General features: G+C 43.9%; 1 protein-coding gene across 1 annotated transcript in view; it reads left to right on the forward strand.

The window, feature by feature from the left end:
• nup210 (nucleoporin 210) overlaps positions 1-18223 on the forward strand; it is an 81610-nt gene that overhangs the window by 39477 nt on the left and 23910 nt on the right. The window contains exons 25-31 of the mRNA XM_063208044.1: positions 443-622; positions 1279-1359; positions 2967-3098; positions 6007-6165; positions 6756-6847; positions 7729-7903; positions 14870-15045. Of these exons, the coding sequence (XP_063064114.1) occupies positions 443-622; positions 1279-1359; positions 2967-3098; positions 6007-6165; positions 6756-6847; positions 7729-7903; positions 14870-15045 (995 nt within the window). The remainder of the gene's footprint in view (positions 1-442; positions 623-1278; positions 1360-2966; positions 3099-6006; positions 6166-6755; positions 6848-7728; positions 7904-14869; positions 15046-18223) is intronic.

The raw sequence follows: 18223 nt of genomic DNA on the forward strand, positions 1-18223 counted from the left end.
ATGTTATGCGGATCATTTGTCATCACCTGGGCACATAATGTGCTGTTTTTTTCTCAGTGTCACTGGGCATGAATGTATTATGCTAATGTAATAGAGACCCCAGTGTGGCTGTGCAACACAATCGAGTTTAGGGCTTATCTCAATATGTGTACTGGTGGAAGCAATACTTATCTGTATTATACTGTTGTAAGTGGATTTCAATTAACCCTTCATCTGGATAGTGTTGTACTTTTTTTGTAAAGGAATGTGCTCTAGACTAATCTAATTTTCTAACTGTCTTTTGCATTGCTTTCCCTAGGTATTCGTCTTAAACTACCAACTTTTGTGTTTGAGAAATGTATATTAAATAAATAAAACAAGACTTTAAGGATGCATCTTTTACATGATTCCCCAGTATGTTGATTTGTGATGACGTGATGATGCCTTTCCTTATTACTGCTAGATAACATCAGAAGGCGGCCCCCAGCCCCAGTCCAACATCATCTTCTCGCTGCCCAATGAGGACACGGCCTCCGTCAACAGCCTGGGTCACGTCAAGGGCGTCGCCGTGGGCAACGTGACGGTGACGGGCCTGGTCCAAGCAGTGGACGCCGAGACCGGCAAGCTTCTTGTTGTCTCGCAGGTAACCTGCCCATGAAATTACTTTCTTTCTTTTTTTAATTCTTTTTTTTTTTTTAAATGGACATCAAGGAACAAACTGAAAAAAACACCACAAAAAAAAGAAAAACAAAAAAACCCAGAACATATCAGACATACATCACACATTAAACATCCCATCCCACCCAAAGCTTCCCAAACCTCCCTCCTTGCATTCTATGAAAAAAAGTAATTCTCTCCATCGAGTATATGTCATTCACAATTTTTGTCCATTCTGCCATGGCCCTTGGAATTTCACCACACCTCTATTAGGCCACTGCCAAGGAGTAAAGCTGGATAGCAAGCTCAGTCACTCAAGGTGCTAAACCAGAAATAAATGGCTAGAAAGGTAACAACGCAACCCGTTTATCATTTCTTGCTCTAAAAGGAGCCATATTATCTCAGCCTTTTCAAACAATGCCATTATTCAAGAAGTGATATATTTTGTGTGATAATGTGTGAACCCCACCCCACCTCCAGACTTGGCAAATACAGGCGTGACTGTTTCTGTGAGTTCTCACAGACCAAATGGTGCTCAATCATCCCGCTCCTCCTCCCTCCTGGAATGCCGTGTATTAAGAAAAGCGCTATGTAAATAAATCTGTCTTGTGTTTCCCCGTCTTGCCTCTTGTTTGCCAACAGGACCAGGTGGAGGTGGAGGTGGTGCAGCTGGCAGGCATCCGCATCCGAGCCCCCATCACCAGGATGAAGACGGGAAGCCTGGTACGTCTCTGTCTGTCTATCTCTCGCTCTCTCTCTCTCTATCTATCTATCTATCTATCTATCTATCTATCTATCTATCTATCTATCTATCTCTCTCTCTCTCTCTCTCTCTCTCTCTCTCTCTCTCTCTCGATCTCTCTCGATCTATCTCGCTCTCTCTCGATCTATCTCGCTCTCTCTCGCTCTCGCTCTCTCTCGCTCTCGCTCTCTCTCTCTCTCTCTCTCTCTCTCTCTCTCTCTCTCTATCTCTCTATCTATCTCTCTATCTATCTCTCTATCTATCTCTCTATCTATCTCTGTCTCTCTCTCTGTCTGTCTCTTGCTCTCTCGCTCTCTCGCTCTCTCTCTCCCTCTCTCTCTCCCTCTCTCCCTGATGTAGCCTCAAATGGGTTTCCCACTCTGATTAACCCAATCTGCTAAATTGGATGACAGAGTGGACCTCAGGACAGGCACCACATCAATACACATGTCACATAACCCAGCAGTACAGCAAGGGAATGGGGGAGGGGACTTTAGGTAATCTTGTCCGGCAGGTCTAGGGGAGGATATTGGTCAGATAAAGGAAATAGTGTTGTCTTTTAATGCTTTTAAGTCCTTTTCCCCCAAAGGTTTTTATTTTCTTGTTCATTACTCTAGGATGATGTCTGTAGAACGTATTCTTGGGTCAATGTATTTCTTGGCATAGTCCATGTTGTCTGTGCTTGTTTTCTTTGTAAGGTCATTTCATGGTATATGTGAAAGGTATCTGAAGTTCAAAACACAAAACACATCTCTTGCAGGAGTGCAGGAGGAAAATGTGCATGGAGGGTAGTGGTAGTGGAGGGTGGTGATACTTCATGTTCTTAGTTCTTGTTGTTTTTTCTGTAAGGTCACTTCATGGTATATGCAAAAGGTATCTGAAGTTCAAAACACAAAACACATCTCTCACAGAAAGGAGTACAGGAGGAAAGTGTGCATGGAGGGTAGTGGTAGTGGAGGGTGTTGTGCAGAGGGTGGTGGTAGTGGAGGGTGGTAGTGGTAGTGGAGGGTGGTAGTGGTAGTGGAGGGTGGTGTGCAGAGGGTGGTGGTAATGGAGGGTTGTGTGCAGAGGGTAGTGGTGATTGGGTGGTGGTGGTGGAGGAGGGTAGTGGTGGAGGATGGTGGTGTGCAGAGGGTGGTGGTAGTGGAGGGTTGTGTGCAGAGGGTAGTGAGGGTGGTGGTGGAGGAGGGTGGTGGTGGTGGTGGAGGGTGGTGGTGGAGGAGGAGGGTGGTGGAGGAGGGTGGTGGTGGAGGGTGGTGGAGGAGAGTGGTGTGCAGAGGGTGGTGGAGGAGAGTGGTGTGCAGAGGGTAGTGGTGGAGGAGCGTGGTGTGCAGAGGGTAGTGGTGGTGATAGGGTGCAGGGTTTTGAGTAAACTCCTCTTCTGCCTGCTATGCTGCACTGTGCTGTGTGCTGTGGTCCCTGGGGCCTGAAATGCTGGTGTGTGTGTGTGTGTGTGTGTGTGTGTGTGTGTGTGTGTGTGTGTGTGTGTGTGTGTGTGTGTGTGTGTGTGTGTGTGTGTGTGTGTGTGTGTGTGTGTGTGTGTGTGTGTGTGTGTGTGTGTGTGTGTGTGTGTGTGTGTGTGCTCCAGATGCCGGTGCATGTGATGGGCCTTACAAGCAGCCAGACCCCCTTCTCCTTCGGGAACGCCGTGCCCAGCCTGACCTTCCACTGGTCCGTGTCCAAGAGGGACATCCTGGAAGTGCAGACGCGACACTCCGAGGTAGGACACGCACGCACGATGGCAGGGCTTCACACAACATGGACGCAGGCACGCACGCACGCTCGCTCACACACGCGCATAACACACACACTCATAACACACACACTCATACTTTCTCTGTTTTCTTTCTGACACATCCCCCCTCCCTCTCTCTTCCTCTCTCGGATACAGATTCAGCCCTTGCGTGTACACACACACACACACACACACACACACACACACACACACACACACACACACACACACACACACACACACACACACACACACACACACACACACACACACACACACACACACACACACAGACTTCTCTCACTATCCCCCACCGCTGTTTCTTGTCTTCTTCCCAGACAGCTAGCCAAGTAAGACACATTTTCACCTTTTGAGGTTACCTGTTTACATTTTGACAGTCGACATGCCTACAACAACCACAGAGCCTCTCAGTAGTGCAGAGGTGCATTTCCTCTCTTTCGACAGCTCTGTTTCTACTTTAAGACTTGACCCTTGTAATGACCTAGGCCAGGATAGGGATGAGGAGAAGACCAGAGATGATCGGGAGAGGAAAGGTGGAGGTAGAGTTGGGAAATGAACCAGGCTCCAATTGAACCTGGGGCTTGCCCACATTGTGCATTCATGTTGCCTGAATATGGTCAGGTGAAATAGTGCAGTGTGCCATCAGGCATTTCTTGTAGGTCAAACCTCTGACCTTGACCAGCACTGTGCTTTGCCAGTAAGTTGCCAACCCTGATGGAATCTGGCCTCTGATTAGGCTTGTATGATTAGCATAAAAAGGGCTCAATTGCCATCAGGTCAACATTTTTTTTTTCAAATCCACAGCACATTGCATTGACATTTTTCACACTCTATTTGGTTTGAGCTATTTCGATGGCAAATTGAATATGTTCTGCTAGGAAGCATTCGTTTTTACTGTTTGGTTGCTAATTAAAATAAGGCCCTTGTCTGATTTTAGCCATTTTTCCCCCCTTGTTTAGAACCCGAGAAGCGAATCTGATGGAGTGGCGAAAAAGTTTAAAAAGAAAATAAAAGAAATAATAAAAACAAGAATCTTGGCTGCTGAGGCAGGAATCAATACTCGACCCCCCACCCCCCCTGGCTCCTCTCCGATATGTTTAGTTCTATTATTCACAGCTGGTTTGGCTTTTAATTATCTGCTCTTCCACGTGAGTGCGCACAAGACGTGCCAGTGGCCTGTATCTCTGTCCCCCCCCCCCCCACCTGCACGGCATTCTCTACTGTAATTGCAGCGAAGGAGAGGTCACCGCGAGATGAATCGCCAAGTCGATCAGACAGCTTCGACAGATGGAGCTAACTGTCTTGCAGACACTCACACACTCTCTCTCTCTCTCTCTCTCTCTCTCTCTCTCTCTCTCTCTCTCTCTCTCTCTCTCTCTCTCTCTCTCTCTCTCTCTCTCGCTCATTCACATACTCCTTCTCTCCTGCTCAGTCTCACTCACTCTTTCACACTTATGCGCACACATGTCCTCCTGGCTGTCTTTCTTTCTTTCTTCTATTCTTTCTTTCTTTCTTTCTTTCTTTCTTTCTTTCTTTCTTTCTTTCTTTCTTTCTTTCTTTCTCTCTCTCTTTCTCTCTCTTCCTGCGTTCTCTGTTCGCTCCAGCAGTCATCTAATCCTCTCAGATATTCAGTCATCTTGCAATTTGTCATTTTATGATAGCTGATACATATCTAGATAATTAGTGTCTGCACATGGCACGGCTGCCTAGATCCTCTGTTTGTGTTGGACATTTGGCTGTGCGTTTTAGCAAGGTTTCAAAATAATAATTGCAGTATAACCAGGCATCCATCGTCTGGCTTGGCGGCCCGGTGTGAATGTGTCCACGTGTGACTACACCCTGGTGTCTCGTGCTCAGAAATTGGTGTCTGTGAGTAGTCATTATCTCCCTTCCCGCTCTCAACTACGGCGTTGTTTTTAATCCTCTCAAAGAGATGGTCGTCTTTTCTACCTCCAGCTGTGGCACAGTGCATGCATACGCGTGCACGCACGCACGCGCACACACCACTTGCTGCTTCGGTAGATGCACCAAGTTACCTTCACTTCCCACTTGTTAGCTATAATCTCCACCACTCTCTCTGTATTCCCTCTTCCATGCATACTCTCTTTCTCTCTCTTTGTTATGCATATGCGCTGAAAATCTCTCTCTCTCTCTCTCTCTCTCTCACTCACTCACTCACTCACTCACTCACTCACTCACTCACTCACTCACTCACTCACTCACTCACTCACTCACACACTCACACACTCACACACTCACACACTCACACACACACACACACACGTTAGATTTTGGAGTAGTGTCTGTATTGACCAATGAATAGGTAACACATACGTGCACACGCGCGCGCACACACACACACACACACACACACACACACACACACACACACACACACACACACACACACACACACACACACACACACACACACACACACACACACACACACACACACACACACACACACACACACACACACACACACACACACGTTGGCTCTTAGTATTTTATACTAGGTAGTTAATTAGTGAAATGATCCATGTCCATAGCCACACCCTTGGGGACATATGATTCAACTTTATAAAGCCATTAGTTCATGGAAGTGATAATATTACTACTATGGTTCCTTGAGTACGCACGCACACTCTCCAAAGCAGTCATGGTCGGTAACCCCTACCAGGGCCGCTGACAGCTTTGGCTGGGCCCAGGTCCAGGACAAAGACATCTAAAAGGGCCCCAAACCCAATACATACAATGTAATGAGGATCCAATTCTGGGACCCCTCTCTCCCTGTGCACGGGACAAGTGACCCTTTTGTCCCCCCCTGTCAGCTTCCCTGACCCCTACCCTGTCTCTCTCTCTCCCCCAGGCATCTGTACAGCTGGCTGCCGAGCACAACTTTGCCATGAGCATCCTGGGTCGCACCAAGGGCCGCACAGGGCTCAAGGTGGTCGTCCGAGCCACCAACCCTGCTGCGGGCCAGTTTGTGGGCAACGCCAAAGAGCTCTCCGACGAGCTGCAGATCCAGGTTTGTGTGTGTGCGTGTGTGCACAATCAATGTGCTGCCTGCCTGAAAAGAAGATGGACCCTAATTGGATAGGGGAACCAGCCAATACCCACACAGGAATCACTCTCAGGATTCCATTTCTGTTCATTACTGTCGCCATCTGTCCGAGGCAGACGTGCAATCAGAAAGCAAATCAGTCGGCGGCGCCACACTGTTTGCTTTATGTTTATTAATGTGTTTTATATGAAGGAAGTCATGAGACCCAGATGTCCACATACAACTTAGCAATAAAATAGATTTTACAGACTGTTATATAGTTATTACAATAAAAGATATTATGTCAAGGTCAACGGGTGTTAAATTGAGATTTTCAGTGGGGGTGGTGTGGGAGGTGGTTGCGCTGGTCTGAGGTTGGGGAGTATAACCATTTATCATGTCTGAAAAGTGTGAAAAAAGGTTTGCAGATATTGATATCAATCATAATGCTAAACGGGTTTACATGTGCTGTATCATCATGTGCTGGGGCTCAACCCTGCACAGCCCTGGCCCCATTTAACCCCTGCAAGTCAATATTGAGCCACGGTTCTGTCTGTGTGGTGTACTGTACGCAGGTGTATGATGCTCTGCAGATGGTGCACCCAGCCGTGCAGGTGGAGGAGATCCTGATGTCTCCCAACTCAAACATCAAGCTGCAGACCAACAGGTGAGAGACGGCGGTGTTTATGAAAAATAACCAAATACATACAGTATATTGCACAGGAAAGGGAGTGTGCACTGCAACAGCCAAAAATAGAGTAGAGTAGAGTAGAGTAGAGTAGAGTAGAGTAGAGTAGAGTAGAGTAGAGTAACTTTATTGATCCCCAGGGGGAAATTCAGGTATCCAGTAGCTTACATAAATACACAAATGCCCACATGGACATTTCAAGACACAAATAACAGAGGAATAGACACAAATATAATAATTTAGTCATATATGAAAGTGAATATGAAGTGTGTAGAGTATTGCACAACATTTAAGTTTAAGTTTTTTGATAGCCCTAATTTCCCTACAAGTCACTCTGGAATAAAGCCACCATCTAAATTGACCTATAGCATATTGTAAAGTAAAGAGCGTAACTTTTGGTCATTAATACTTGGTATTTAATTAGTGAAATGATCCATTTGCATTACATTGATACAGCCAGCTGATCCGTGGTATTGGATTTCAGCTTATGTTGGCCATTAGTTTATGTAAGTGATAATATTGAGCCTTTAATAGGTTCCTTATGGTTTGGGATCACTGTCCCTACCACACACACACACACACACACACACACACACACACACACACACACACACACACACACACACACACACACACACACACACACACACACAGTCCTTGGCAGAGATAATTATTTCCTTATCAGTGAAATTGATCACCGTGTATGATTTTAGATAATGACGAACATTAAAATGTTTTGAATTGTGCATGTGTGAAGTTGTGGACATTGCAGGAATGAAGGTTCTTCTACTGGAGGGCCATGTAAACGTTCTGAAAGTCATGTTTGTGTACATGTGTGTGTACTGTACTGTATGTTTTAGGGATGGAGTGGGAAGTATGTCGTACCAGGTGCTGGACTGTCCAGACAAGGCGTCTCTGGTGCAGGTGGATGCCAAGGGCCAGCTGTCCTCCGGCTCCCTCACCGGCAGCAGCTCCCTCCAGGTCAACTCCCACGAGAGCTTCGGGGTCAATCAGACTCTCATCCTCACAGTCAAGGTACAGCCGTGCGCACGCACGCACACACACACACACACACACACACACACACACACAGATACTCACTCACTTAAATACACTTTCTCACACTCACACACACACACAGATACTCACTCACTTAAATACACTTTCTCACACACACACACACACACACACACACACACACACACACACACACACACACACTCACCTAAATACACACACACACACACACTCACCTAAATACACACACACACACAGATACACACTCACCTAAATACACACACACACACAGATACACACTCACCTAAATACACACACACACACACACACACACACACACACACACACACACACACACACACACACACACACACACACACACACACACACACACACACACACACACACACACACACACACACACACAGATACACACTCACCTAAATACACACTCACCTAAATACACACACACACACACACACACACACACACACACACACACACACACACACACACACACACACACACACACACACACACACACACACACACACACACAGGGCAGGAGATAGACGTGCTAAATTGGATTTACTTGGCAGAAAGTGTCAGATGCAGGGGTGTTGAGAGCTATCAGGGTCTTAAATATGATTTACTCCACGGGAAGACCCAGATAGAAGAAGCCGGAGATCAGTGTGCCAAATTTGATTTAGTTCCAAATAACGGCAACACAAACTTGTGTAAATGTGATTTAAACTTACAGTTCAAGTGCAGGAGAACAAGCGCTATGCTATGATCAATGTTGCTGATGTTTGTGGGTTGCAGTTTTTGTCGTCGTCATCAGTTTCAAGGTGAATTGTAAGCCTTTATATCTCTGTCTGAAAAGCTGTGTACACTGCTTTGGTTTTGTTGCCTTTTATTTCTGTCTTGTTGTAGGTGTGATTACAGCATTGCAGTTTCAAATTTCCAACCCTTTAGCTCCTGGTGCAACATTTTAATTACTGATGTTAGATTATCTGCAATAGTTGTGGCATCATGCATCATTGATTTTTTTGTAATCAACGTTTTTTATTTTCCAAATTCAAAAATAAAAAACACATGGTTAAACAAATACAATTATGGTGTACCATCCAGTACACATACTCATACACAAGTACCCTTAACCACGTGTACACAAGTACCATGTAAACACAACCTTAACAAAACAATCAAACCCCCACACAGCATTATCCCCTTTCTCCCCCTTCCCCTGGCACACAACATGTATACATTCCAATAGCTCACATAGTATTACCTCTTATTTCAAATTACTCTCAATTCTTAACATAGTTCAAAAAACTGTCCCACATGGCAGAAAACTTTGACATTTTGTCTCTCACTTTGGGCAAGATTAGCTCGTAGGAGGCTGTACTTGTCATGTGCTCCATCCAGTCCTTGTAACAAGGTGCACTTGTGCTCTTCCATTTCCTTAAGATAACTTTGGCAGCAGTAAGGAAGCCGGCAAGCGCTAGTCCAAACTGGACCTTTGTAAGTTCAGGTGTTAGAGTCCGATCTCCAAGTAGGCACAGGTGAGGTGAGCTTGGCAGTGGCTGCTCCAGCAGCTCTTCCATTGTCCCAAGTACTTGAGTCCAGAAAGGTGAGACAAGAGGGCAGTCTCACATGAGATGTAGAAAGGTACCCACAGAGTTCTTACATTTCCAGCACTCATCACTGTTGATTAGACCAACTCCAGTATTTATGAATTATTTTATAATGTATACATCTTGTCTTGATGTCTCTCACTGCCCAGCCCATATTTTGCACAATATCATCCCACACATCTTGTTGCAAATCAAGGCCTAAGTCCTTTTGCCATATTCACTTCAGATTTTCAGTTTTGCCATACAGTGCATTAGCAGTTGTGTTATAAAAAACAGAGGATGACTGCAAAAACCTTGGAAGCTTAAAGAAACCCTGGAGAACATTTTCATCTTCACCTATATCAAAGCCCATAGATAATACACAGCTACGCAACTGAAGATATTTCCAAAAATCACCTTTATCGTTCATATTATATTTATCTTTAAGCCCTTGAAATGAAATGAAACACACCATCCTCTTCAAAAAGATCTGCAATAGTGCAAATGCCCTTATCATACCATGTCTTCCAATACAACCTGTTTCTTTCCTATTTTAATTACAGGATTTTCCCATATAGAAGAGTAAGGCTGTTTGTAAGGACACAATCCAAGTAGTTTGTGAACTTTGATCCAGACATTCCTAGAATGTTGAAATATAGGATTATCTATTTTGGCATCTGGTAGTTTTTGAGATATAACATCTGTGTATTTAAGTGGAGATGTCAGTGACCTCTCAATTTTCCACCCATCCTAATTTCGAGTCATTCTGTGTCCAATGCTCACCCATTTTAAACATTTCAAAAGAGATATTATACAACTCTATATTTGGCAAAGCCATTCCACCCATTCCCCTGGTAGTAAATAGTTTATTCAAACTAATTCTCGGCTTCTTACCCTCCCACAAATACTCTTTAACAATATCATTGTATTGCCTTATCAGTGCATTAGGAATGGTCAAAGGGATCATCATGGAGACATAGTTAACCTTTGAGGAGACCATCATTTTAACTGTATTTATTTTGCCCCAACAAAGATAACTTTATTACTTTCCACTTATCAAAGTGGGTCTTAATATATTCTGAAGAACTGGATTCATATTGATTTGTACCAGTGTTTGGAAATCTGTGGTTAACCTTATACCCAGATATTTCATCCCTGACTGTATCCAAGTGAAAGGAAATGTCCCAATATCTGCCTGTGAGCAGCTACTGGAAACGGGCATACTTCAGATTTCTGCCAGTTGATCTTATAGCCTGAGATACCTGAGAAATTCTCTATAATATTCCATTAACCCTCGAAATGGAGGAGGCCGGCTCTGACAACAGCAATAAAATGTCATCCGCATATAGAAACATCTTATGCATTTGACCCCCTGCCAACACCCCTTTAACATCTGGATCCGCTCTAATAGCAAATTGCCAAAGGTTCCAGAAATAGAGTAAATAACAGTGGGGACAAAGGGTCCCCCTGTCTTGTGCCTCTTCCTAACTGAAAGAAGGGGGACATGATGCCATTAGTTAGAACAGCTGCTCGCGGTGCTGAATACAGGACTCTTACCCATTTAATAAACCCCTCACCAAAACCAAAGGTCTCCAGTGTGTGAATCAAGTATCCAAACTCGACCCTATCAAATGCTTTCATCGAATCCAAAGAAAACACACCAACAGGAACGTGTTCGTCACGATTTATCCAAATAAGATGTAAAAGGCGCCTGAGGTTATCTGCAGAGGATCGACCCTTGACAAAACCAACCTGGTCAGAGTTAATGACTGTTGGCAAGACTTTCTCCAGTCTTGTTGCCAATATCTTAGAAAGAATCTTACAGTCTACGTTCTCCAAGCTAATAGGCCTATAGCTACCTGGTTCATATGGGTCCTTGTCTTTCTTAAGTAACACGGTTATTAAGGCGTCATTAAAGGAGGGAGGGAGCAAACCCTCTTCCAGTGCTTCTGAGAAAACCATTGTTAGAATGGGGGCCAACACGTCAATATTTATCTTGTAGTATTCAGCCGTGAAACCATCAAGGCCTGGTGACTTTCCAGATTTCATCGACATAATGGCAGCTCTAACCTCTTCCTCATCTATAGGCTCATCCATCATGTCTACTTGAGCTTGGGACACAACAGGGATTTCTAAATTTGAGAAGAAATTGGCATATCTATCCTTATTAACAGGCACTTCTGATTTATATAGATTTTCATAGAAGTTCTTAAATATGCTGTTAATTTCTGCATTGTCTGTTGACACTCATCTCTACCATTATTAATAGCAGGGATTAACATACTAGCATCCTTTTTCTTCAGTTGTGAGGCCATCAGTTTACTTGCCTTCTCACCACTCTCATAAAAACAGGTCTTCAACCTGAATAGAGCATATTCTGCCTTCTTATTATAAATCTCATTGAGCTGATATTTCAAGTTGCATATTTCTTTAAATCTCTGTTCGCTATAACATTGTGACAACATGACTTCCTTACTCTTAATCTGGAATTCCAATTCCCTTATCCTCACAGTAGAGATTTTCTTCATATAGCTTGACTTTGAGATAAAGTACCCCCTCATAAATGCTTTTGAGGCTTCCCATACACTTGAGATCTTTTCCGTTGACCCTATATTTTGATCAAAAAAGTTATTAAGTTCAGTTTCCATAGATGCCTTAATTTTGGTATCCTGAAGGACTGACACATTAAGTCTCCATCTACCTCCACTTGGCTTACTTGACTTCAGCTCCATTACCAGCTCTACTGGGGCATGATCAGACAAAGCTATTGCTCCAATCTTACAATCTGCTACAATATCTGCCATTTTCTTGAAATTAGAAAATAGTCTATCCTTGAGTGTGACTTGTGCACGTGTGAAAAAAATGTGTATTCTTTTTCTCTAGGATTGACCACCCTCCAGATATCCATCAAACCATGATCCTTCATCATAAGTTGTATAGCTAAACCTGTCCTCTTGGCACTGCTGCATGATATGTTGTTCGGTCTAAATAGGCATCTTGTATTTGATTAAAGTCACCGCCCACCAATATCTGAGCCTCATCAAGTTCCCCAATATTCTTATTGACCATATGAAAAAAGTTGCTATCGTCTTTGTTTGGAGCATACAAATTGCAAATATTAATTTTTACTCCTTCAATAATAGCATGGACACATATCATCCTACCTTCTTCATCCTTCTTTTGGTTTAGCATGACAAAGTTCAACTTTTTGTGCACTAACATTGCCACCCCATTCTTTTTGCTACGGTACGAGCTGTGAAACACCTGCCCCACCCAATCTCTTTTGAGCTTCTCTGCTTCCTGACCCTCCATATGGGTCTCTTGAATTAAAGCAATATCTGCGTGATGAGACTTCAAGTAGCTTAGCCACTTCTTCCTTTTTATAGGATTCTGGGAGCCATTTATATTCCATGACATAATTTTCATTAATTTAGCCATTAGGTAATACTATTAGACAGTGTGCCCACAGAGGAGAATACCCACCCACAATCCCAGCTGTGTACATACCCATAAACAAAACAAAGATCAAAACACAAAAAAGCAAACCCTGAAAAACCCACCCTCGTCTCCCCAAACTTCTTTTAGCAGAAAAGAAAAGTTCCCGCCCACACATGGTCCGTGAGACGCAACAAACAGATGCCTACAAACTCCGCCCCACCCCTTTCCCCTCTTAATAGTTGTAACAGATGAACATATTCGTGCACACCACCATATCTTACTTCAGTTTAAAGCTATGCCCAACATATCTCTTAACACCAACAAAGAACACACCGCCGTTATCAACATGGGCAAAATTGAGTGAAAAACTGAAAACCATTCAGACCTCGTCGGTCTATTTGAGGACTACTCACATCATTGTCCTGTTCAGGCTTGCTTTTGTCCAAAGAGTCAGTGAATGAATCCAAAACGTATTAGTCCAAAATCAAACCTATGAGGTTTCCAGCTTCAAGCCGCTCGCCTGAGAAAAAGAAAACAAAAGCAACGCCGCCGGGTAGCCTATTCCTCCAGCACTTCGTCCTGATCTCCGTCGTCGGCCCCGGATTCCACTCGCTCTTCACACAATAGCCCCATGGCCTTGTTGGGATCGGTAAAGCTCACCTTCTTTCCCATCCATGTAAAACGAAGGGTGGCAGGAAGGGCAAAAGTGAATCGGACATTCAGCTCGTGTAATTTCTTCCTGGCGTCATTAAATTGCTTTCGTCGGTTTGCCACCTCTCTGGTCATGTCAGGAAAAACAGATACGTTGCAGTCGTCCCATTGTATTCCTGTACCCATGCGAGCCTTGGCTTTCACTGCTGTCATGACACGTTCCTTCTCCAAAAAACTGTGAAAACGAACGATGACAGGACGCGGCGGTGCTTCCTCGTCCTCAGACTTTTCAGAAGGGACTCGATGAACCATTTGCAACTCCGACTTGGCCACATTCACTCCTAATGCATTCGCAAAGAAGTTCCCCACGCGCTCACGCAGCCTCACCTGACTTCCCTTCTTTTCTTTCAGTCCAAAGATTCGCACATTGAGCCGCTTCTCCCGGTTGACCATGTCAGTCACAATTGCACGCAACTCAGAGCATTCTTTAGCATTCGCCTTAGCCTGCTGTTTCCAGCTTTCTCGATCATCTTCTAATTCGGATATCCGATTCTCAGCCTCATCCAATCGCTGTAGAATAGATGACACGTCTGTCTTTATTTGCCCTTGATCATTCTTGACGCTTGTCACGTCTGCTTGTAGGGTTGATAAAGTTCCACTGAATCTGGACATTTCCTCCATAGCATTTTGAAGTGCGGCTTGCAATTCGGCAAATCCAGGTGGTGTCTTGGTCACCTCTGTAGTTCTCTGCGAGCTAGCATCGTTAGCACCTGGCTTAGCAGTGCGTTGCCTCGACGTTCCGCTCATACTGGTCTAATTTAACTTCACCAAACTATCACTTATTTAACTCGTGGTGGCACTCATACGTTTCATGCAACATTCCCCGCAAATATGAAGTCTATCGTCTCATAAAATCAATTTAGTTTGGAGTTGCGACGGAGCAGCTCTCTCACACGTCCATCTCGTTTCTCGATCCCACGTGACTCCCATGCATCATTGATTAAGGAACTTGATAATGCTACTTACTGGAGTTAATCCATCCATTATGCTTTAAGGCACTCGTTTTTTAGATATGTACAGCTTTTCAGAACATCTCATTATCCACGCCTTTATCAAGCTTCTAATGCGACACAGTTTTTAGATTCAAATAAATGCAGTCACATCTGTGAGTAATTAATTGGACACACTTTTGTCAAAACACAATGATTCATCTTTTTGTGTGTGTGTGTGTGTGTGTGTGTGCGCGTGTGTGCGTGTGCGCCCATATGTGTGTTACCAGGTGGTGCCAGTGTCTTACTTGCGCCTGAGCACGAGTCCAGTTCTCCACACCTCCACTAAGGAGGGCCTGTCCTCCATCCCCCTGGGGACCGTGCTCTCCTTCCAGGTGCATTTCCATGACAACGCCGGTGACCAGCTCCACAGCCACAACTCGCAACTTACCTTTGCCACCAACAGGTGAATAATGTAGCCACTGGGGCTGTATTTTAATGTTACTTTTTTTAATTTATTTGTTTATTTCAACAGGGACCATGTGCAAAGCACATTAGTTTCAAAAGTTAAAAAAAAGACTGGCACCACATTATAGCTTACAAGCTAATTTCTATCTGCAGTCCATCTGCAGACTAGCAGGTGAATGTAGTCACTGGGGCTGTGTTATGAATATGGTCTGTCAATGGTGTCCCATTGGAAACAGTGGCATACTAAGCCATCTACTTGTATTTTGTATTGTACTTGTACTGTATGTTTTGTTGTGTGTCGTGTTGAAGGGTCTATGTGGTGTTACATTGAGAGTGACCGAAACACACGTATAGACTCGGTCTGTCTGTGTGAAGGTCAGATCTGAGTGCTTGAGAAAAGTGAAACACACTTCACCTTTTCCTTTTACATGCAGTAGATGTTGTATGTGAATGACAAAAAGCAACAAAGGTCGGCGTCTGCGCCTGCACTTTAGACCCATGTATTGCTTGGTGCGTCCACTCCCAAAAAGTATAAGTCACTCGAGATAATGAAAAAAGGGGGCGCACACAAGGCTTGTGTGAAAAATGTATATTGTAGCCGAAAATTTACAACAGCAGTCAGAGGTTAACTGGAGCAACAGACGTTTCGGACCTAGTCCATTCTCAATGTCTCCAGACATTGCGCCTCCTTTTTTCATTATCTTGAGATGTTGTATGTGAAAAATGTCTAATACTGATAGCTATAGCACTTGAGCTTTATTTTTTAATGTTGTTCTGTATATTTCCTGTGCACTTTGTATCTGCTAGTGATGATGGCTATGATTATGTTCTCTTTGGTAAGTCGCTTTGGTCATAAAGCGTCTGCCAAAGGCAATGTAATTTTAGCAATGTGATACTGTATGCCAAACAATTTCACAGACAACATTTAAAAAAAAAAAACTTTAACCTGTAACATGGCATTTAGTATTTACCAGGTGCGCATTAGAGGATTCTAGGGATCCATAGACTGCGGTACACACCTCTGCAAAACAATTCATGGTAAAAAAAGAGAGAACTTCACAGGGAACAGGGAACCACATGGTTCTCTAAAAGGGAGTTAACAACTGGCAAGATATGGAGAACTGCTGGGGCTTGTGTTAGGACTGAGAGATGGACAAGAGTAGCATAGGGTGGAGATACTTTATTGATCCCCAAGGAAATTAAGAAGTCCCATGGTGGCATAGCATAGCACAGCATAACATAACAATGGAAGGAGGAACGAGAAAAAAGACTCCTCTATTCTATTCTCCAATTAGAGGAACTGGTTGGAATATCTCAAAATCGTAGGGTTCTGATGAGAAAAGGGTGACAAAAAACCTGTAATAAAGTATGTTATTGGCCTTACGGTGGCTCAAAGGGTAGGGCACTCGTCTGCTACGCAGCTGACCCCAGTTCGATTCTGGCCGTTGTCCTTTGCCAACCCTTCCCCATTACATCTGTGTCTCCCCACTCACTTCCCGTCATAGTCTTCACTGTCCTATCTCGAAATAAGGAAAAAAGCCCCAAAAAAAAAAAATATATATATATATATAAATGAAAATAAATTAAGTATATTATTTATTATTACTAAATATAATATTTGGCGAGTATGTTTGTAGTTGTGATGAAAACACAAATCATCTCATCCCCATAGACATACCAGCAGAAGACTACACTTACGTTAGCAAAGTGGACTGAATACAGAGTTCTCTTTCTTTGTGAAATTTGACCTTGATTAAAGATGTTGCTCTGCAAAATTCCTTGAGAACTCTGTAGTTAATTAAAAGAAGAAAGTCCCTGGAGTTCCTCATTAGAAAATGGAGCAAATCCCTGGCCCCTTTTACCTGCTACCTTTGACTTTCTTTGTTCCTCACTCTAATGCTCCTCTTCTCCAGCTCTCTCTCGCTCACTCTTTCACACTTATTCTCTCTCCCTCTCCCTCTATTTGACTGTCTATTTCCCCCTCTCTCTCTCTCTCTCTCTCTCTGTCTGTCTGTCTGTCTGTCTCTCTCTCTCTCTCTCTCTCTCTGTCTCTCTCTCTCTCTCTCTCTCTCTCTCTCTCTGTCTCTCTCTCTCTCTCTCTGTCTCTCTCTCCCTCCCTCTCTCCTCTCTGACTCTCTCTCTCTCTCTCTCTCTCTCTCTCTCTCTCTCTCTCTCTCTCTCTCTCTCTCTCTCTCTCTCTCTCTCTCTCTCTCTCATATTCTCACTCTCTTCCTGAAAGTATCGATCAGCTGGCGTTCACTAAATAACCCCAACTGTAGCTCAAGGTCATTGTTGGAATGCCCATTGAGCGCATGCATTAGCGTCAGCACTGTCACATGCTAACCGAGGCTAGATCACTCAACAGCAGCCTGCTCTACGCTTTATGGAAATGTATGTATGAATATGTCAGGCCGCCTTAAGTTCAGGCAGATACAAACTATGGAGCATCTGCAGGTTTACATGCCTCTGCTGTGGCTACTGGAAATACGTAGCAATAGCAATAGGGTTTGTAAAGCACATTTTCATACATAACTGTCATTCAATGTGCTTGAGTCAAAAAGAAAGAGAACAGAGAAATAAATACCTCATAGAAACTAAGGATACAAGGGGGATAAGGAGAGTTGATAACGAATGTTGACCAAAGGCAGATGAAAATAAAGCTGTTTTTAATCTCTTTTACATACTGTTGGGCCATACTGTACATACTGTTGGGCCAGTTCTCATTTGAACAGGGAAGTGGTTCAACATTTGGCAGCATAATGTAATGGCTAAATGCCATTTCACCCTGTCTGATTTTTACCCTAGACACGACCAGTAGAGGAGGCTCTGAGGTCCTAAGACATCTTTTTTTATGATTACATTACATTAGTATTTAGCAGACGCCTTTGTTCAAAGCGACTTACAGGGAGATGATATTGCTCTAGCATATGTACAGTATATTTTGGGCCATTGAGTGACTTTTCGCCTCTCTGAAGAGTTTTAAACTCGATTCTAAATCTCGCTGGCAGCCAGTGTAATGGCCCAAGAACTGGATTTGGTATGATCTCTTTTCTTTGTTTTTGGTTAGAATTCTAGCAGCAGCGTTTTGGATTGGTTGCACATCCCAGCCACCCCAGCAGCTCCTGGCAGGGGTCGCCATACGGAGGGGTGGCAAGATGGGAGTGGAGTAGGAGGGT

This window comes from Engraulis encrasicolus, chromosome 10 (assembly GCF_034702125.1).
Source record: "Engraulis encrasicolus isolate BLACKSEA-1 chromosome 10, IST_EnEncr_1.0, whole genome shotgun sequence".
Lineage (NCBI taxonomy): Eukaryota > Metazoa > Chordata > Actinopteri > Clupeiformes > Engraulidae > Engraulis > Engraulis encrasicolus.